Source organism: Notamacropus eugenii, chromosome 2, assembly GCF_028372415.1.
Source record: "Notamacropus eugenii isolate mMacEug1 chromosome 2, mMacEug1.pri_v2, whole genome shotgun sequence".
NCBI lineage: Eukaryota > Metazoa > Chordata > Mammalia > Diprotodontia > Macropodidae > Notamacropus > Notamacropus eugenii.
In genome coordinates this window covers 208,166,587-208,188,500 of record NC_092873.1, presented here as the reverse complement: position 1 = coordinate 208,188,500, position 21,914 = coordinate 208,166,587, and the positions used below count along the sequence as shown (strand labels likewise).

The window sequence follows — 21,914 nt, the reverse complement described above, 5'->3', positions numbered from 1 at the left end:
TCGCTTAAAGTCTCATCAGTAAGAGTGGAAAGTAGATTCAGATTAGTGGGCATTGATGTCATCTTTTCAAGATTCTGTCCCTACCAGTGACAAAAGGGACTGCCCTTGCTTTTTAGTACGTGTACGAGTATTTGGGCAAACAAACAAACAAAAAAAGACCTAGATTGCTTCTACTGTTGGGCATGTCTGCTCCTTACCATGAGCTACTACATATCATAACCTGTACAACTCAGTGAAAGAGAGAAGATAAGTATTATTATCCTTACTCAACAGAGGAGGAAATAAAATCACAAAGAGGCCAGATGATTTAACCTACATCTTGCAGCATAGACTAGAGGCAGGATCTCATCACCTTGCATGTTCTACAATTGTTATAAATCATACTTACCACTGCCTTAATTTTCCTACCTGCAAAATGGGCATATTTATATTTGCCTACCAAGAGAGATTGTTAGGAAGAAGACTAATTAGTTTGTATTAGTAAAATGCTATATCAGTTTTAATAATCATCATTTAATAGTGCTGATATGGTGGAATTGGGAAATTACCAAGTGGTAGGAAATGCTTTCTGAATAAATATCTTTTGTATAAAAACTCTGTCCTGTAGTGAGCTTTCCCCTTTGATTTAAACATTTTAATAATGAATACTGAATTCAGCAAACCTTAAACTATGTATTTTTATATGTGTTGGCTGTGATGAATAGTAACATAAAATTATACCTCTGTTGTTAATGAAAAAGGTGCCAGTTAAGATACATGCTTTTGAAGACAGAGGTGGAAAAGACCACAAGGGGAGGTTTTATGGCTGTCCCCAGATAGCTGAACATACATGTTTAGAAGAACCCGATTTATAGGCATTAAAGGAATTTGTGTGGGTAAATGAAAATAATGCCTGTGCCTATTATCCCTACAGGAGGGGATGTCAAGGGTCCTTACTGCCAATTCTACAAAACAGATTTAGAGCATAACCAACCTTAGGCCAAATCATAAAGAATCAAACTGTATGTGCTCTCCTGCCTCCTGCTATACCAGCTTCGTGGTGGCAGTGATTCAGTTGACTATACAAAGCTTGAAGTATCCAGACTGTGTTAAAAGCTCCCAATGGGCTTGGAGCTATTTTTCTCCAAGCACAGAAAATGCGGCCCTTCTCACTGGGTGCTTTATCCTGGCTGTGCCTGAAAGGTCACTCAAAGTGCCGAGCTGTGCCGAGCTATAGATACCTTCCTGGCAGTAGAAACGTGACTTGACTGAAATGAGACTTGTTAGCCAAATCAGTGCAGATGCTGCAGTTTTTAACCTTATTCATCAAAAATATTTTCTCAGGGTTTTCCTAGGGTCCTGTTCTATGGATTTTAAAAAAAAGTTCCTCTCTTAATTTGACCAGAGCTAAGTCTTACTTATGCTCATTGTCATACCAAAGCAGAAAGAAAATTAATACCCAGCATGCCAATTTTTTTTGGTAACCAAAGCATTTACTTAATAACAGACATTTTCAGTAATTTTCCCAGGATTATTTTTTTAAGCCTTCCTCAAACTTTTATTTTCAATAAAACAAAACAAAACAAAACAAAAAACTACTTGCAATTGTGTTCCCTTGATCAGTTGGCTTTCTTTGTATCTCCAGTACCTCACACATGGGGATGTCACAAATGCTTACAGATTGGTTGATTCCAATCAATAACTGAGGTCAGATTTGAAAAGATATTTGTTTGCATTTCTCTTACTGACAAGGTCGATTATAATCCATTCCTTATGATCATTTATTATATCTCTCCAACTTGGTTGGCAGTGTTCAGTTACCTGTGAGAGATGTTATAAAAAGGACTTTTGTTTGGGTAAGAGCATGAATTAGAGGTTTTCTAACGTGTCATCCAAATCTGAGTCTACATTTGTATTTCAGTGAAAATCTAAGAAAGAAAGCATAGTGAAGAGGCTAAAGAGATTGTTTAAGAGTCATGCGGAACTAAGTTCAAGTCCCACCTCACTCTGAGATTACACTAACTGTATGAACATGGGTAAGCCATTTAGCCTTTCAATGACCCTTGTAATTTTTGGGCATTATAAATGCCAGCACAATTTCTTATTCACTTTGATAAAGGGAGTTTCTTCACTAGGGGACTTTCTACACTGATGAACTTGCAATATCCCATCAAAAAAAGATAAATGATATATTACAGTTTACCTGGGTAATTTATTCCTGGAGCCAAGTTGTAGGAGTCAAATGTGGGAGAGATGATATTCTTGAGGTTATGATATGGGCGGGAGAAGTTTGGACCACCTGTATTTCTAACAGGAAGTTGCCTCTTTTATGGCTGTCAGTTGTTATTTTAGAGCTATTCTGAATTTCCCTACCACTGTCAAAGACAATACTATCCTCCTGGTCATTAGGTTCATGACCTCAGTCATTGTTTTCTTCCTCTCAATATGCTCATACAGCCACCACCCTCATTCAGGACCTCATTACTTCTTGCCTGGACTCCTGTATTAGCTTTCTAATGGATACATCAAGTCTCTCCCTGCTCCAAAATAGCTGACAAAGTGACTTTCCTAAAGTATAGGGGTGACTATGTCATTGACCCCTGCTCAGGGAACTTTAGTACCTTCCTATTTATCTCTGGGATTAAATATAAAGACCTTTATCATTTTTGTTGTTCAGTCATTTCAGTCATATCTGGCTTTTCATGACCCCATTTGGGGTTTTCTTGGCAAAGATACTAGAGGAGTTTGCTATTTCCTTCTCCAGCTCATTTTACAGATGAGGAAACTGAGGCAAACAGGGTTAAGTGACTTGCACAGGGTCACACAGCTAGTGTGTGAAGCCAGATTTGAAGTCAGGAAGATGAGTCCATTGCCTCTCTCCATGTCTTGATGCTGGCTGTCCCTCACGCATGAAGTATTCTGTTCTTTCATAACAATATCTTAGTTTCCCTGGTTTCCATCACAATTGAAGGAATTAAGCCTAAAATCTCACCTTTTCAAAGAAGTCTTTTCTGGTTCCCCCACCATGAATACCTTGCCCTCTGTGATGATCTTAATCTACTCCACGTAAGATATCCAGATATTTACCTGTTATCTTCCCATTTATTGGTGGCTTGTACCAAACTTGTTAATTTTTGCCTTTGTTTTATCCCCAGTTGAGAGCCCAATGCCTGGTATGTAGTAAGTACTTAGGAAATGTTCCTAGACTGACTCATGTAATCAAATATAATTAAATCTCTTTAATTCAACAAACATTTAGCAAGAGCCCACTATTGGTAAGGCATCATGAACACAAAGACGAGAACAAAACAATTCCTACCCAGATGACCTGAAGGGTAATGGAAAGACTACAGTGAGTGAGTATAAGTAGGCAGCAGCACATTAACAATCCAGAAATCTCCCCTACAACACTTCTAAGAAGTAGTCATTTTAGCTTTTCAAGTGAGGGGTGCTGGGGGGGTAAAGGGGGGGGACTCACTACCTCCAGAGGCAATTCACTTCACTGCTGGATTGCTCTAATTGTAAGGAAGACTTTATTTCCCCTTACATCATGACCATAGGTGTGCTGCCATGTGTAGCCCACACATCTACATTTATTCCTGTAGCTGCCTCTCTGTAGCATTCACTTGATGATACTGTTTCAGCCTTCTGGGGCTAAGTAAAAGGAACCCAGCCTTTCTTCAAAGTGACATATATTAATATATCTGAAGACAGATAGCATGTCCTGTTTTAAGTCTTCTCTTTCACAGGCTAAATAGCTAATTCCTCCCACTGATCTCCCTGTACTATATGTATAGCATATATCTCCAGTCCCTTCACCATGTGGTCACATTCCAGTTTGCTTATAAAATATGTTGTTTACAACAGAATAAAATACTCAAGATGTGGTCTGATCCATGTACAGTGGGATTTTTAGCTCTCATTTTGGATATTATACTTAAATTAAATTTATAAATTTATAAATCTTAAAATTTTATACCTTATTATTGAAAAAGCCTCTGGAAATAACCTTGCAATGGTACCAATTTTTTTTTTTTACATTGCAATCTTTTTTTTATAAATTATTTGTTTTTAGTTTTCATCAATGACTTCCATAAGTCTTAAATTTTCTTTCCCTCCTTCCCCACTCCCTCCCTGAGACGGCTTGCACTCTTGTATGGGTTCTACACACACATTCTTATTAAACACATTTTCACATTAGTCATGTTGTATAGAATTAAAACAAATGGGAGAAACCATGAGAAAAACCAAAACAAAACAAAACATAGCACAAGAGAAAATAGTCTGCTTCATTCTGTGTTCCAATCTTAAGGATGAAACAAGACCTTAAAAAACTTGTATATGCATTCATTCATTCATTCATTCAACAAGCATTTATTAAGTGCTTTCTATATGCAAGGTCCTGGGGATACAAAAATGTAGGAAGGTATTTTCAAGGAGCTTGTAATTTATATGCACGGAGGCCTGCCGTAATGATGAATTTTATATGAGGTAAATATGTTAACTAATGAAAACAGATGAAAGCAGAGATCCTTAGTGTCATAAAATTTCCAACCACTGCAGAATCTTTTCTTTTGGTGGGGGATTAGCTTTTGTCACTGAGCAACAGCTCCCTTCATAGTCCCTGAACCTTTTTTGGGAAGTCTGTGAGGTCTGGAGGCAGCTAGTGAATAAAGTACCAGGCCTGAAGATGAGTTCAAATCCAGCCTCAAGTTGTGTGACCCTGGGCAAGTCACTTAACCGTGTTTGCCTCAGTTTCCTCATCTGTAAAAGGAGTTGGAGAAGGAAATGGCAAACCACTCCAGTATCTTTGCCATGAAAACCCCAAACAGGGTCACAAAGAGTTGGACATGATTAAAAAACAACTGAACAATGCCAGTGAGGTTCAAACTATTTTCATAATAATACTAAGGTATTTTAATTTCCACTATAGTAAATATTGACAGACATAACCCATATAAGCAAAAGTCTTTGGGGGAGGGGTCTTCAATTTAAAAAATAGTTTGAAAACCACTCTTTTAGAGGATCAGATAAGTGGTTTTCAGGCTAAATATATAGGACATAGCAAAACTGTTCTGAAGCTCTTTTAGAGATACTCTGAGTTGTGATTATAGAGTAGCACAGGGCCCACCTGGAGAGTACACAAAGATACTTTCAGGGTACAAAGAGACACCAACATTAGCACGTCTTTGTTCCCTGGATAGAACATAGGTAGGACCACAGATCAAAATAAGAAGTAAAATGAGGCTACCATAATCAAGCTATTATGAGTCTGGAAAGCCTCACCTTTTCTTCACTTCCATCTGTGTTAAAGATTGTACACATGTGACTCTTTCACAAGGATACGTGGGCTTGTCTGGCTAGGATATCCTAGCACAGTATAAAACTGGCTTACCTGCTCAGTCCTTCTCACCCAGTGCCATCTTCTGTACCTAGCCTGGTATGAACTTCCATTGCTCATGCACCAGTAGTTACTCTTCATGGCAGTGTAGTTTTGTGTGTGTGTGTGTGTGTGTGTGTGTGTGTGTGTATGTATGTATATGTGAGCATGTATGTGTTAGAGTCCGAGACAGAGAGAGGCAGATAGAGACAGACAGAATGGGGGTATAATGAACCAGAGAGCAGGAGAAGATTCAAACATGCATGAAGACATGCATGAGTCAGGACACATTAGAGAGAGATACTACTCTGTAACTCCACACCACAGGTTCTTTCCAGAGACTATCTCATTTGAGCCTCATAATAATCCAACGAGAAAAGTACTACAGGTATTATTATGCCCAGGTAGAGAAACTGAGGTTTAGAGATTAAGTGATTTGCCTATAATAATAGACCCTAGTAAGAGGCACAGGGGTTTTGAACTAAGTTCTTATTGAATTTAAATCCAACACTCTATTCAACTGTAGTTCACTCATACAAAGAGGTTCAACACATATATGAATATAGGAAATCATACAAACTCTATTAAGACAACTAACACATAGAAGGAAAAACTTCACCTTCAAAGGGTCGAGTATCTTGGTTGACTCTTCATGCTCTACTATCTGAGTGGTTTAAAAATCCACTTGGCTGTGTTCTGCTCTCTCAAGTGAAATTGCCTTCAATTAGATGTGACAATGCCATTCAGGTGAAAGTGAGGGAGCTGTTGTGACATGTTTTAGCCAGCTAGTTATGTTAGCCATGAATATATGCTTTCAACCAGCATCCCAAGAGATGTTCAGAGTGCACAGTGCACTTAAATGTATCAGTCTAAATTAAGATTGGCTATCCCATTCCCATATAAATGTTTAGAGAGATGCAAGTGGGAAACATGCGTACCATAAACGTTTATGGAGTACATGAAGATTTTTAACCATGTGATTTGGGGCAAGAACTATGTCCTTACATGGTTTGTTTCTCTTTAAATATGGAAAATATATCATTTTGAGCATGAATTAAATGTCTTTGTTCAAGGGCAGATCATAGCTTTGTAAGTCCATATGGTTACTACAACATTTTTGGAGTTAATTTGTGAAAGTGATAGAGGAATTTACTATTAACACTTAAGGCAAAGAGACAATTCATTTATGGATAGTATAAGTTTGGTTGCAAATTGTAGTATTCTTGAAAATGGACATATTTACTGCTATAAAGGTCTACATGGCCCCAATATCTTTTATTTTTATTCTGCTGTGAAGACAGTTTTGGGATGAATCACTAGACTGATAATGAGCTGAATGGTGTCCTGTTCCTGGTTTGGCCACTAAGTATCACTGTAACTCTGGACAAGTTAAATGACCTCTACGTACCTCTGTTGCTTCATCTGAAAAATAAAGGGTTTGTCCTAGCTGATCACTAAGTTCCTTTTTAGCTCCATAAATCTATGCTATTTTATACCTCCATGATGAGTTTCCACATCAGTGGCGGCAATAAAATATTTAAAGACACTTGTTTAAAAATGTTTCATTTAAGAAAACTCAGCAATGGTGATAAATGGAAATCAGATGAATGCAAAGTAGCAAGTTCTTCCCCTGGCTACTACTATTATGCATTGATTTTACTAAACAAGGTCCCATAGAGATGAGCTGCTGAAACAGAATATTATTTTCTTCAAGCATTGGTGTATGTTATTTAGGCATTTGGAACCTTTAAGCATGACAGTTCCCAACAGAGATACAGAGTGATGACAAAAAATGGGGACTGGAAATAGGGGGTGCAGAGGGAGTCACATGCAGTGCTACCTGGCATGCCTTTCTCCCCCTGCTTCCCCAACTGATGTCATTCAGTTGTGTTTATGTGCATGATTGGGTGTGCTTCATGCCTCAGCTCAGCTCTTGGGAATTCCTTTAACATTAACTTCATTAGTTACGAAGGCAGCAATCCATAACCAATTTTCTTTCCATGTCAGGGTTGTTCATGTATAAACTGGGGCCTTTTGTTGGAAACATTTGCAATTAATCCTACAAACAAAGAAAATGCAAATCTTACACTCCCTACCCTAACCAACCCCACAGACTGAGGGCCCCGACTGCCATCTATTATATACTAAAATGAATTGAAATTCCCACTTTGAGCCTAACCTAATTTTCTAGTGATAATAGACATGGATTCCCAGAAGTACTCTATGCATCTTGATAGTAACATCCTAATTTCCTTTCCTGGTAAATGTTTTAAATAAGATTTTAGCACCAAAGGAAATTAACCTTTAAATTAATTGTAATTATAAAATGCCATCACTGATTTTGTCTTCATCCTAATTACTTACTATTATTTAAACAAACTGCACCTCCTGTGAGCTTTAAGTTTGTTTCTCTTTCACTATCTGCTACACAATGCCAACTAATCTTAGCTAAAGCCTCATTGAGTCTGTTTAGGTCCTGTAAGCTTGGATAGAGCAGTCCCACTTAAATGTCAGCTCTGTGTGTATGTGTGTGTGTGTGTGTGTGTGTGTGTCTATGTGTTCTTACATTCTTTTACTGAAATGGTACTCCTCTGGATGCTCACTGTGGGGCAGAACTTTTCAGATATCTATATGTATAACTACTTATTTCTCTATAGATGTCTATCTCTTTCTAAAATCTGAGTGGCTGGATCTCAGAGGCTACTGAGGCAGAACAAAAGTATGTTTAATATACTCAGACATTCAGTTTGGGCTGCCTAGGTGGCACAGTGGATAGAGTGATGGGCCTGGAGTCAGGAAGACTCATCTTCTTGAGTTCAAATCTGACCTTAGACACTTAGTAGCTGTGTGACTCTGGCAAACCCTGTTTGCCTCAGTTTCCTTATCTGTGAAATGAGCTGGAGATGGAAATGTCAAAATACTCCAGCAACTTTGCCCAGAAAATCCCAAGTGGGGTCATGAAGAGGCAGACATGACTGAAAGACAACTGAACAACTACAAAATACTCAGATGTAGTGGCCTACTTTTCTAAGATTCAGTATTTCTCAGCCTACCTGCTATTAAGGAGCAAGTTAAGATCACTTTGCTAAATGAATCACTATTAGAGGTCACTACAAAAACACCTGGAAGAAATGAAGTGAGAACAATGACTGTCATAATGTAAGTGAAAAGATCACTTGAAGCCGAACCCTGGATAATTGTCATAACCAATCTTGGTCCTAGAGAAGAGATAAGGAACGTCATCCCTTGTTTTCTTTGGAAAAGTGAGGGTGTATGAGGGTAGAATGTTGCATATACTGTACTGACAAGCATAGTCGTGTGGATTAGTTTTTCTTAACATTTTACTTTGTGATAAGAGAAGGTGCCTTTGGTGGGTGAATAGTAGCGAATGAGTATCTCCAGAAATTATTGCGATATGGAAACAAAGGCATCACTAAACCTTTAAGAAGAGAGAGAGAGATTAAGTGAGAGTGGGAAAATATTCTTGTCAAAAGGATGATTTTGAGTACATAGGAATCTCAATGGTTCTCAAAAGCTCAGGGCTTTTGAACACAATCTAGTTTCCCAAGATAAGCTTTTTGCTTTTTGTTTGTTTATGTACTTACTCTCTCCTTTAGCATGCCACAAATCAGATGGTACTATGGGATTTTGGCAACTTATTCTGCGTGTGTTCATATCAACATTCTAACACTGAAACATGTAGGATCCCCTAGCTCCCAGTTTCCCCCTTTGCCTTGCCATCTTTAATTCATGCTAAAGTTTTAAGCAGTGAAGAAATAAACTAAAAAAAATTCGGATGTGGACTCTGAATGCTGGCATAAGAAAATGGGACCTTTCCCAATAATCATTTTAACCATTACAATGCACAGGTGTCCCTTTTTCATCCATCTATCCATCCGTCCATCTCTCTCTCTCCCTCTCTCTCTCTCCCTCTCCCTCTCTCTCCATCCAACATTACTTTGCCTCAATCAACATCTCTTTTTCTAATAAAATCTTTATTATATCATAACAAATCTCAACTGTAATGAAACTCTGTTATGACATCACTTGGCAGACTTGTAGAATTGCAGTACTGAGACATCAAAACCTGGAGAGCTAAAAGGTGATTTAATCCAATCCCATCTTATTCTACATATAGCCTTGTCTTTATAGCACTATTTGCCCCTTTAACATTACTTTTCCTAAAACTGTGATTGCTTAGAACTAATTGATGACATCAGGTTGGCTGTGCCAGCACTTTCCTCTTATTAGTTGGTTAATACAATTGGAAGAACTCTCTTCATCTTTGTCAGGCCACTTAGGCTTTTTTTGTTTTGTTTTGGAGGTGGGGGGAGGTTAGATCTCTATGTAACCCCATCCTCCTTTCTATAATGATTGCTTTTGTTCTGTATGCTGTCACCTTTATTCTTTCATCTAAGAGCAAGGCAAAATCAATCATATAGCTCTCTCAGAGAGCAATAGGAAAATGGAAAGAAAAAAATGCTTCCACATATTCAATCAGTTGCCCAATCTTGTCATTCCTATCTCCTCGTTATCTCTTGGAGACATTCCCTTTTTCTCATCCTCATCATGACTTGCCTGAATGATTTCCATAACCTCCAAAGTGGTCTTTGTGTCCCAAGTCTATTACCATTCTAATCCAGGTGGATAGAACTGCCAAAGGGATGCTTTTCCCATAAGGCACAAATATCATCATGGGCATCTAGGTCACCAGTACAGTGGATAGAGTGGCCTTTTGGAGTCAGGAGAACCTGAGTTCAAATCCAGCCTTAGACACCTGATAGCTGGGAAAGTCATTTAACCCTATTTGTCTCAGTTTCCTCATCTGTATGGAAATGGCAAACTGCAACTGGAAAAGACAATGGCAAACCATTCCAATATCATTGTCAAGAACACCCCAAAATGGGTTCACAAAGATTTGGATAAGACTGATTGACAAAACAACAAATCTCACCATGTTACCAACCACAACCACAACTACCATCAACCACCACCACCAAACAACAAACACCTTCCAAAACCTCCAACAGCTCTCTGTTGCCTCTAGATCAAATATAAACTCCTCTTTTCATCATTAAATGATTTTCACAAGCAAGCCCTTCCTCTTGTTCTAGTCTTCTTACACTTTAGTTCCCTCCACCCACTCTCAATTGTAAAAGTGGTTTATTTGCTGTTTCTCATACACAGTGCTCCTTGTTGCATCTCTATACTTTTGCCCTGGCTATCCCTCCTGTCTGGAGTGTCCTCTCTCTTTACTTCCGCCTCTTAGAATCTTGGCCTCCTTCAAGATTTAGCTGAAATGTCACTTTTTTTTTTTTTGTTGCTGTTGGAAACCTTTCCTAGCCGCCCCACTTTCCTTCTCAGAGCCTTCCATATTAAGAGTACCGTGTATTTACACTCAATATATGTTGTTTACACTGACATGTGTACATTCCTCTTCCCCCATGTAGAACGTAAGTCCTTTGACAGAAGGAATTAATTCGGCTTTTTCCTTTTATCCCCAGCACTTAGCATAGTACTAGCCACATTCTAAAGGTTTAATAAATTCTTGATTGACTGAATGATAGTGAGTTTTCTCCTTAAAAACCACAAGAGGGCATTAGTTAATTGCAGTCTAGAAAATAAATGAAGGGCAGACAGAACTTTGGGGTTAAGAATTTTGTGTATCTTACAGATAGGAAACACCATCACCAATCATAGAAATTTGCACAACAGTGATATGAAATCCTATATGGGCATCTGCTGCTGAATCTGACCATCTACCTCAACAAGTATTTTTAGACTTTATCAAGAGGTTGTGGTTCTTTTTTTAATCCTACGGATCTGCATGAGGTCTGATTTATTGAATTTTAGTTATAAGCCCTGGCTGAAGGGAAAGGAGTAAACATTTTATCAAGCTGTGTCAACATGACAAAAGATGAGAATTTTCTCTAATGAGTTGGTGGACATGGAAATCAAAAATTTTGGTTTGGTCTATTTCGGAGGGCAAATATGGACACAATGAAGAAAAGAATGAAAAAAATACATTAAGGATTTGCTCTATTCAAAACAATGTTCTAAGTTCTAATGAAAATAGCTAGTTTCTGATCTCAAGGACCTTAAATTCTAATTAGGGGAGACAAAACGTATAGGAGATTTCAGCTGCAACAGTGTAAATATATTATTTTAGTCCTGTCCTTAGAAGACCTAAAGCTATCACCATCAAAGTACGAGACTCCCAAAATGGCTTAGTCCCTGGCAAGAAAATAGACAAATTCTTACATCACAAACTAGCTCTTGAACTTTCACAAATCTCCCTCACAACTTACCACCCAAGATGACTCAGCATCTTTTGAACAAAAAGTGCGTTGGGGCCAATGTAACTCTAGTTGGAGTTGGGGGGAAGGAATATGAAGATAATAAGAAGGAATGCCCATTGACTTTGTAGAGGTCATCTAGGAAATGGGAGAGTAGGTGACCAGCACTCAGAGAACAGTATCTAAGCCCTAGTAATGGGAGACCTAGCAATAATGACCCTAGTAAATGGGAGAAAGACGAAAGCATTTAATAAATTCACATGATTGCCAGTAGTCTTCAAAAGGAAACGGAAATAAAAGTGATAGGGCTTGATTAGCTACAGAGAAGTAAATTATTTCCCATGATTTCTTCATCCTAGTGAGATTAGTTCTGCTATTTTATACATTGATGGCACTATTCATCCTAAGACCAGTTGGCCTTTAAAAGGGTAGAATAGATGAATAGGAGTGTGTATGAGTATGTGCAGTTGCCAGCTAAGTATTTAAAATCTACTGTCAATATTACTTTCCTTCTAGAAGTCCCTGAAGGGCACTGGTTTTATTAATGACAGTTCAGAGCCTTTCCCACACTGAGTATTTAATAACATTAAAAATACATTGAATCTTTGTTGTTGCTGTTTTTTAGACAAGGTAGTAACTACTCAGAAAAAGGTGCCCACTTTGAGGCAGAAGAACATTATCTTAGGATTATAAATATCAAATATAGCAAGATATTTTTAAAAGATTGATAACTCATGATTTGGAGAAGGATGGAGAAAGTCAGGACCTGTAATTTCCTAAGTATGGGCACCATCTTGGAGTGGAATTTTCTTCCACTGACGGAGGGAGGAGGCTGTGAGCTCTCATTTTGAGTGAAGAGATGACATTGTTGGCTGGGGAAAAAACAAGCCACCTAGAATTCCTTGACAGCCTTTGCCTGTCAGAGACAAGGAACATCTTGAGGTCTCAAACAGGGGAATTTCTAGTTGTTACCAGACTTTCCCTTGCATGAGGACTGATGCTAGAGTATCAATGCCTTCCTTTCCTGCCTTTGTTCCCACTGGGAAGGTAGTATGTTAAATCCAAAGCTTAGTCTGTCCTTTTAAGTATTTATTTGCAATTTAATTCATACATATAAAAGCTAGCTTTTACCCTTGATCTAAAAAGTTCCTTCAGGGTAGAAGCTGATTTATTTCTGTCCCTATATCCCATGTACCTAGTGCAAGTGACTGGCACATAACAGATACTTTAAAAAATGAATGAATTCTTGTTGGCTTGAATGGAGTTGAATTTTTGAAATGTAGGACCTGAGTTTCCATAAGGATGCTACATATTAGGTAAAACTTGAAAACAGTCAAGTTCCCAACAATTCATATACAATTCATGTTTGACTTGATGCTTTTTTCCCTACCTACACCGGTCAGCTTGTGCATCCTCATCTTCCTTAGTATTCTTCTTGACCAATTGTCCTCCATTAATGAAAAATAGATAAAATTTGTATTTGTTATCTTTTAACACCTCACCTTAACTATGCAGTATATTGAAAGAGAATACAGTGTTCCAGTAGGCATATGGAAAGAACTATTTGATTAGGTTGGAAAGACAGAAGGGTTAAGAAGGAATTTATTCTATGATAGATCCAGGGCTTTTATGGAGCCTGCTCACATCTACCTCCATATTCAGTTAAATGAATGATTTTGTAACTTGTTTGAAAGATATTCTTCATAGATGAGATGGCTTTAAATTCAGCAACTATCAAATTTCTTTGAACCTCCTTCCTTCAGTAACTCTTGATAAATCTATGCTATCTAAGTAGGCAAAGAAAATACTGTCATCAATTAGGTTAATAAATATAAATTTTAAAGCATAGAAAGCAAATCTGTTACAAATTCTAGGCTTTGAATATATTCCTAGAAATTCTTTCCAATTGAGAGGCCACAGGGAATTTAAAGTGCTTCCCACAGAGCAAAGTAACATAATAATTAAAAAAAATACCTTCTCAGTTCTTCTAAGCAAGTGAAAATCCTAGGACACACCATTTTTTTGAGACACGACGTTTGTGTGTATATGTGTATATAAATATATATATATATATAAATATATATGTATATGTACCAGGTAGTGAGTGGATAGAGTGCTGGGCTTGGAGTCAAGAAGACTCATTTTTCTGAGTTCAAATCTGGCCTCAGACACTTACTAGCTGTGTGACCCTGGGCAAGTTATTTAACCCTGTTTGCCTTCGTTTCCTCATCTGTAAAATGAGCTGGAGAAGGAAATTGCAAACTACTCCAGTATCGCTGCCAAGAAAACCCCAAATGGGGTCACGGAAAGTCAGACATGACTGAAAAATGACTGAAAATGGGTATGTACACATACACATACAATATATGGTAAACATTTATGTGTACATATGAACATTCACACACATATACACATACATTTATATATTACATATAATGAACTGTCAACACAGATGTGAAGAGCTATAAAAATATTTTATTCCCTTGACTTTCCCTATGTATCCTCAGTGACCTTAAAACAGATCATATATCATATATTCGCAGCTGGAAGGGATTGCAGAGGATTTGTCCATCCCACCCAATTTACAGATGAAGAAGCTGAGGTTTAGAGAGTATGTACCATGTTTACACAGGTAGTAACTATCAAATGCAGTATTTGAACTTAGGTTAGCCTGCCTCCAAATCTTCTATTCTATGGGCTAGTCCCTGAGACTCTTGTGTGAAGAATGAATTATTCTCCTTTCATCTCCTCAATTTCAAATCATAGTAATGATTAAGCCAAGTAACTCCTCACTCTGGTTATCTCCTTACAGTAAATCCTGCTCTAGTTGGCTAGTACTAAGAAGAGTAAGGAGGAAGAAAACCAAACATCACACTGTGTTCATTCATTTCTTTTCAATAGGATACAACAAACTTTTTACCAGACATGACTAGAAGGGTTAGGGCTTGACTTTTCCACTCCTGTAGGAAGTCTTGGTAAGGTTTCTCTAAATGGGTTTTAATCATCTCCACTATTTTAAAATATTATTAAACCTTTACCTCCAATGTATGGACCTGAGAATGGATCTAGATGTGGAGTGTTATAATTTGAATTGTATGTGAAGAACATTAGAAATGGAAAGAAACATAGAATATGAATCTCATAAAACAGCCTCTGCAATGATCTGAAGCCAGATCTTAAGGTAATTTTTGATACCATTTCATAGTTTTCAATCTGACAAGCATTTTAAAAGTACTTTCTATAAAGCAGTGTCCTAGTAATATAAAGCACAAGGTTAGGTGCTGGGGATGACATAATGTTTTGAAAATTCATACCCCTTTCTCTCACAGCCTACATACAGTATGGAAGGGAAATAGAACACACACATACTATATACATATATATGTATATTTGTATGAATGTGTGTGCACATACATACACATATACACATGATTATATATACATGTACATATATTATAATTATGTATATGTACAATATATGTGCATGTGTACATGTACATATCTTTAGGACAAATTAAAATGTGATAAGTCTATAAGAGATTTACAAGAGATTGTGAACCATTGCCTTCTGGAGAGATGGGGAAAAGGCCTCCATGGGGGTTGTCATTTCTGAAGGACTTCAAAGAAAGAGTGAGAATTTCAAAGAACAGGAAAAGGAGGCCCTTCTAGGACTGGGAACATGGTGGATAAAAGCACAAGTCATGCCCAGGGGCTAGTGAGTGCTGCAGTTTGGCTGAAGTACAGAAACTTGGAGAGTAGCATGAGTTAAGGTTAGCAAGGTAAGATGGCACCAGGATGTGAAGGTCCTCGAATGATAAGCAAAGAATTTAAACTGTATTCAGATGACAACCGGGAACCACTGAGGATTTTGAGGGGAGGCATGGCACAACAAAATCTAAGCTTGAGAAATATTTTATCTGTGGTTTGAAGGAGGGTCAGAGTGTAGAGAGAGTGGAGGGAGGGAGATATGTTAGGAGGCTCTCATAAAGTTCATTCTGGTGAAAATAAGATCTATGCTTGGATGGTAGCAGTGGTGATTGGGGCAAAGGGAACAGCGGTAAGAGATGTATAAAGGTAAAATCTATAGGTCTAGTTTCTAGACTTTGAAAAGTTGGCTATGAAAAGTAAGATGGGGAAAAGTCAAAGAAAACACTAAGGTTCAAGTACTGGAGATAATGAATACGTGGAAACACCAGTCATTAAAACAGTTGTCAGGAGAAGGAGAAAAGTTGAAGGATTCTAGTTTTAAAGGCATGTTGAGTTGAGACAGAATATCCAGGTACAGATGACTTATCCTATGGACAAATTTGAAGTAAATACAAAAGCAGGGCAAGGCCTTTTAAGAATAGTGTTAGGAGCATTCAGGATCAGAATGAGTTTACATTGGTGATGAATGCTATGAAAAACAAACAGTAAAAAAACAAACAAACCCAGAAGTCTTTTAGTTATATTGAGAACAAAAAGAGGACCCTCAGGCTAGAAAGAACAGACCAAAATGGTTAATTGGGAGTTGATATGCTAGATAAACAATGAGAAAATAAGTGAGGGTGTCCTCAATGGGTTCAAAACCCAGCACAAACCAACTCTGTGCCAGGATACTAGGACTGGCTGACAGTGATAGTGTTGCAGATCTTATCAAGATAATGGACAATATGAGAAGAGTTGTAGGATTAGAAAAGTGAAAATATTATCATGCTTTTCATAAAAAGGGAAATCGATAGAGTCTGAAAGTTGCAGAAAGGGAGTGTAACTTTGATTCCCACAAGGCTCTAGAACATATCATTAAAGCAAGAGTGATCACTGAGAAAAGGGAACAGGAATCGTGAACAGCTAACTTGTTCATCAAGAATAAGTCATGGCAGACTACTGTCATTTTCCTTTGTGATGGTGGTACTAGATCATGAGACTTCGTCAAGGAAACACTCCAGACTTAGAATATCTAGGTAGCTGGGTAGCGCAGTGGACAGAATACTGGACCTGGAGTCAGGAAGAATTCAAATCCTGACTCAGACACTTTTTATGTAACTTTAGGCTGGCCATTTAACCTCTGCCTCAGTTTTCTTATATGTAAAATGGGGATAATAATAGCACCCACCCCCCAGAGTTGCTGTAAGGGTAAAATGAGATAACATTTTAAAGCACTTTGAATGCAAATCATATATATGCATATATATGTATATATATGCCATTATTATTATGCAAAATAGTTTGCTAAAGTTTTTCACACCATCTTTGTGGAGAAGATGGAGAGATGCTACATGACAGTATAGTTAGGTGGATTCAGAAATCATTGAATTAACATAATCAAGGAGAAACGAAGTCATGAAAGACAAGTCCTAATGTAGGGCTAAAATGATTTGTCCTTGGTCCTATATTCCTCAACACTTTTTCAGTGATTTGGATCAGTGTGGATTCAGTGCTTTGGATGAAAACACAAGCTGTCCTATCTATCAAATTTCCAAAGGACACAAAACTGGGAGAGAAAACTAGCTTGTCAAATGATAGGATCTAAAAAGTTCTTGACAGACTAGAAGAATGAATCAAATCTAATAAGATGAAAGTTAGTAGGATTAATACTTAGTACAGTAATACTTACTTTAGTAGCGTTACTATTAGTAGTAAAGTAATACTTTAGTGGTAGTTGTAATACTTAGTAGAGTTAAATATGAAGTCCTACAGTTGGGTTCAATGCCACAAATTCAAGATTTGAGGGCTATGTCTTGACAGCAGTTTTTGTGAAAACAGACCTGGGTGTTTTATTGTACTTCAAGGTCACTATGGGTTGACTTTGGGATATGGTAGCCAATGATCTTAGGCGTCTATTAACAGAGGTTATGAGTGTATAGAAAAAGGGAGGTTGTAGTCCTGTTGTATGCTTTACCTTGGTCAGATCACATCTGGAGTGTTGTGTTCAATCTGAATGCCACATTATAGGAACAACATTGTCACTCAAGAGAGTGTCCTTAGGAAACATGATTAGAGACATTTCCATGCAAAGACTAATTGAGGGAACTAGAGATGTTTATCTTAGAAGACAATAAAATGGCAAAATAAAGCATGGAAGTTGCAGGGGAGGAGGCTTAAGCTTCATGCAAGGAAAATCTTGAAAATTAAATTACTTAACAATTGAGTGGGTTGCCTCAAGAAGTAGTGGGTTTCCTATTTATTGAGGGTTCCTGATGAAAGGTGAATGGCCACTTGTTAGGACTGTCATAACATGAATTATTGTCATTTCTGACTTCTCTTCCCACTTGGAAATTCTGAAACCTTGGAGCCCAAATGATAAGTCACAACAAGAAATATAGATTTGGCAATCATTTGGGCAGAGGTAATATTTAAAGGTAATGAATATTATGGATGACAATGCTGATGAAAGAGTTTAAAGAGAGAACAAAATAAGGCAATAAACTGAATCTTGGTGAACATCCATCTACCTTACAGTGTTGGGAAGAGGCAAAGGAGTCAGTAATGGTTAAGGAGAACTTTGGAGAAGATCCAAAAGCATAGGATGTCTCTGAAACCAAGGGAGAAATGAATATCCAGATGGAGGGTTAATCAACAATGTCCAATGCTATTAATAGCCAAGGAGAACGAGAAATGAGAAAAGCTCATTATTTTAGATCTCTGGGAAAAGTTTCAGTAGAGTGGTAGGAATGGAAGTCAGATTGCAAGGATTTAATCAATCAACAAACTGTATCAAGTACCTACTATGTGCCAGGAATCATGCAAGGCAGTGGGGATATGAACACAATGCATGAAATAGAAATAATCTTCAATCTCAAAGAGTTCACTTTCTTAGAGAGAAAGTGGGTGGTGAGGAAGTGATGGATGAGTGCAGAAAACTTTTTCATTTGACTTAGAAAGAGATGGGGGTAGAAAGATTAGGAGGAAGCTTTTTTCATATTGAGTTCAGTTGATTGTACCTGTAAGCATATGGGGAGAAGCCATTGGAGAGGGAGTATCATAGAATGGATGTTATTGATTAAGAATTTTAGCTCCAGATGCAGGTAATTATTCAAGAAGAGTTAATGACCAGTAAAAAATGAGAAAGTCATTATAGGGGACAGCTTTTCTCAACTTTTTTCCCTTGTCTTTCCAACCCCTTTCACATTTACCATTTGTTTTTTAGCCCTTCATAATTGTTTTAGGATGTTAAGAAGTTTAAGACTCAGATTATGGCTTCCTGAATAGGTAAAAGCACCATTCAGTAATATGTGGACTGCACCATTTTATGAGAAACTTCAGTTCTGTTGGGGACAAAAGCCTCATCTCTTGTTCTAATGATATATTTGGGCTAATGTCTAAGAAGTAAGAAGTAAGAAGACGAGGTAGGAGGCATTAAAAAAGCTGCTTTTACCTTGAAAGAAATGCAATAGAGCTTTAATACTTACAGCTGTCCTCTTCTTCAGTAATACATTTCACAACATAACAGGCGTAGATGAACCCTGCCAACTGAAACAAAACAGAATAGCTTTAGAGAGGAGGCACAAGGCAATGGAACAGAATCTGGCTGGGGAAACAGTTCGAAGGCAGGCAATTTCCCCCACTGTTCATTGCTCAGAAGTGAATCTGCAATCCTGGGTCTTGATCTCTACGTGTTTTGATTTTATTTGAGTGGTGTTGATCAGATTGACAAACAAATATTTTGCTATTTTTTCTCTGACCTGAGCTCCTGTGTGCAATCAGTTTGAGACAGACAATCTAAAACAGGTGATTGGAGGTGTGGAAATACAGAATGGCAATGATGAATCAATGTGAGTGTTCTATGAGATACAGTGCCAATCAATTTATAACTTAGAATTATACCACAAGCCCCAACATAAAAATTGAGTTTACAATACCTGACCAACTCAAAGAGGTCAAGAGGGGAAAATTCAGAACGGGAGCATTTTGTAATAGTATTAACTGATATGACATAGCACTTTCAATGCATAATACATTTGATTTTTGCAACAATCCTGTGAAGTAGGTAGTATGGATATTCCTGTCCTCATTTTTAGAACTGAGAAAAGAAATTAAGTTTCAGAGGGAATAAAGGATATTCCAAAGTCACACAGAAGGTAAGTAGTGTACTTGGTAGCTGAGCTCAACTATTCTGACTCCAAACCCAGTGTTTTTCCCCCAGTTCCTCATGCTCACTTTAATATGTTGCATGATGCAAATAGAAAAAAAAACCCACAGGTTCTTAAATAGAATGTACACTATACAAGTGCCTACCAGATTTTGACATCTCCAGTCCAATATTCACATATTGGTGAAGTTTTTTCTAATATAAATTTGACTATTATTCTTCTATTGAAATACCTTCAGTGGCTCCCCATTACCTAAAGGAATATAGACCCTTAAAATAAGCAAAATATGAAGTCCTTATCCTGGAACTTAAGACTGTCTACAATCTAGCTCGAGCCTATTTTTCCAGTTTTATTTTATATTACTCCACTTCACATAATCTAGTTTTGGTCAAACAGATTTACTAGCCAGCCATTCTCTGTACTCCTCTTGCCTCCTCCCACCTTACGTCCAGGACATTCCTCATAACTGGAATGTATTCCCTCCTTAATCTTTTGAAATTTTCTTCCTTTAATATTCAGCTTTGATGTTACCTTCTCACGATCCTTTCCCAGACTACTCCCCATGCCTCAAATTAAAGCCTTCTCTTTAGCCTCAAATTTTCTTAAAGTATTTTTTTGCAATCCCTCCTTTGTCCCTCAAGCATTACTGTTTATTATTTATTTATTTATTATTTGGGGCAGCTAGGTGGTGCAGTGGATAGAGCACAGTGCAGGAGTCAGGAGGACCTGAGTTCAAATCTCACCTCAGACACTTGACACTCACTAGCTGTGTGACCTTGGGCAAGTCACTTAACCCCAATTGCCTCATCCTGGGTCATCTCCAGTCATCCTGATGAATATCTGGTCACTGGATTCAGATGGCTCTGGAGGAGAAGTGAGGCTGGTGACCTGCACAGCCCTCCCTCACTCAAAACAAAGTCAATTGCAAGTCACGTCATTATTTCTCTGATGGCCTGGTCTTCTTCAGCAATGAAGGACAAACACACACACTGTTTACTTAAAAGCTGATTTTGAATATATTATGTTCTTTTATGATATCATAAGATTTTTGTTATGTACTTAGTTTGCTTTGCACAGAAAAGATACTTTTAAATATTTACAGAATTGAATTGATGAAGTCATACATTAAGTAGACACTGTAAACAAGGGATGATTATAATCAATTTACTCTGGTGACTGTCACATTTTCCATCATAGAAGAGAATACTCATGTGATAAATACTTTGTAATTTTGATTTTTTCTCTTTATCATTTGTTCCATAGTGGTAAGTAGACTAGTAAGGCTGGATTTATCTCTTCATTGGGATTTGCAATTACAAAGGACACCTGTCCTTCTAAATAGAGGGTCCTTAACTTCTTAATTCCAATAATACAATAAAGTCAATTTCTGAGTACTAGTCCAGGGGACAAAACAACAGCGAAATTTATAGTGTATCCTCCTTTTCTCCACTCTGAGGGATGGGGAAATTTTTACATTTCATAAATTCCTTTCCATTTTTATGGAATACTAAAAAAACATGTCCTTAGGAAAGTGTCTATAATCATAAAATATTCATAATTGTTTATCTTTATTTCAAAGGATTGATGTGTTTGATGTGAGAATATTTGGTTAGTGGGGTGAGGAGTTAAATGGAGAACAGAAGTTCCCATTCTTCCCTCAGGATATATAAGAACTATCTACTCATCAAAAATAGTATAAATCTGAAATGAAAGAAAGTGTTAGACATATAGAAACTATTTTCCACTAGCCGACAGGCTATAGTCTATCAAGAAGTTAGCTAAGGGTAGAATATCTTGAGTCAGGAATTACCACAATGAGTATTTACAGTTGCAGCCAAGCTTAGAGAGAGATAAATAGGAATCCGTTGGAATAGGAAAATTGAAAAGGCTTATTCAAAGTTTGGGGAAAAATGACTGCTCTGGTAGGGAAAAAAGGACAGATATTATTATATGGCTGGGAGAACAGGGAAAGATTCCACAAATGCCGATCATTACATGAGTCCTGCCTGGAGCCATGGCGAGTCATAGGGGTAACAGCAAAACCAGTATTGTTATGACAATTTGCATCAATAGTTTGTTGTGTCTCTGAGAGGGAAATTAGGGATAGACCTGCTTTCTGAACATACACATAGGAAAATGAGAAACATTCTCTCTGTGACTTTATTAAGGATTATAGATGCGAAAACA

At 37.5% G+C, this 21,914-nt stretch overlaps 1 protein-coding gene across 3 annotated transcripts in view; it reads right to left on the bottom strand.

The window, feature by feature from the left end:
* NKAIN2 (sodium/potassium transporting ATPase interacting 2) overlaps positions 1-21,914 on the bottom strand; it is a 684,788-nt gene that overhangs the window by 18,877 nt on the left and 643,997 nt on the right. For all 3 annotated transcript variants that reach the window (XM_072643212.1, XM_072643209.1, XM_072643210.1), the window contains one exon: positions 19,047-19,107. In XM_072643212.1, coding sequence (XP_072499313.1) covers positions 19,047-19,107 — 61 coding nt within the window. The remainder of the gene's footprint in view (positions 1-19,046; positions 19,108-21,914) is intronic.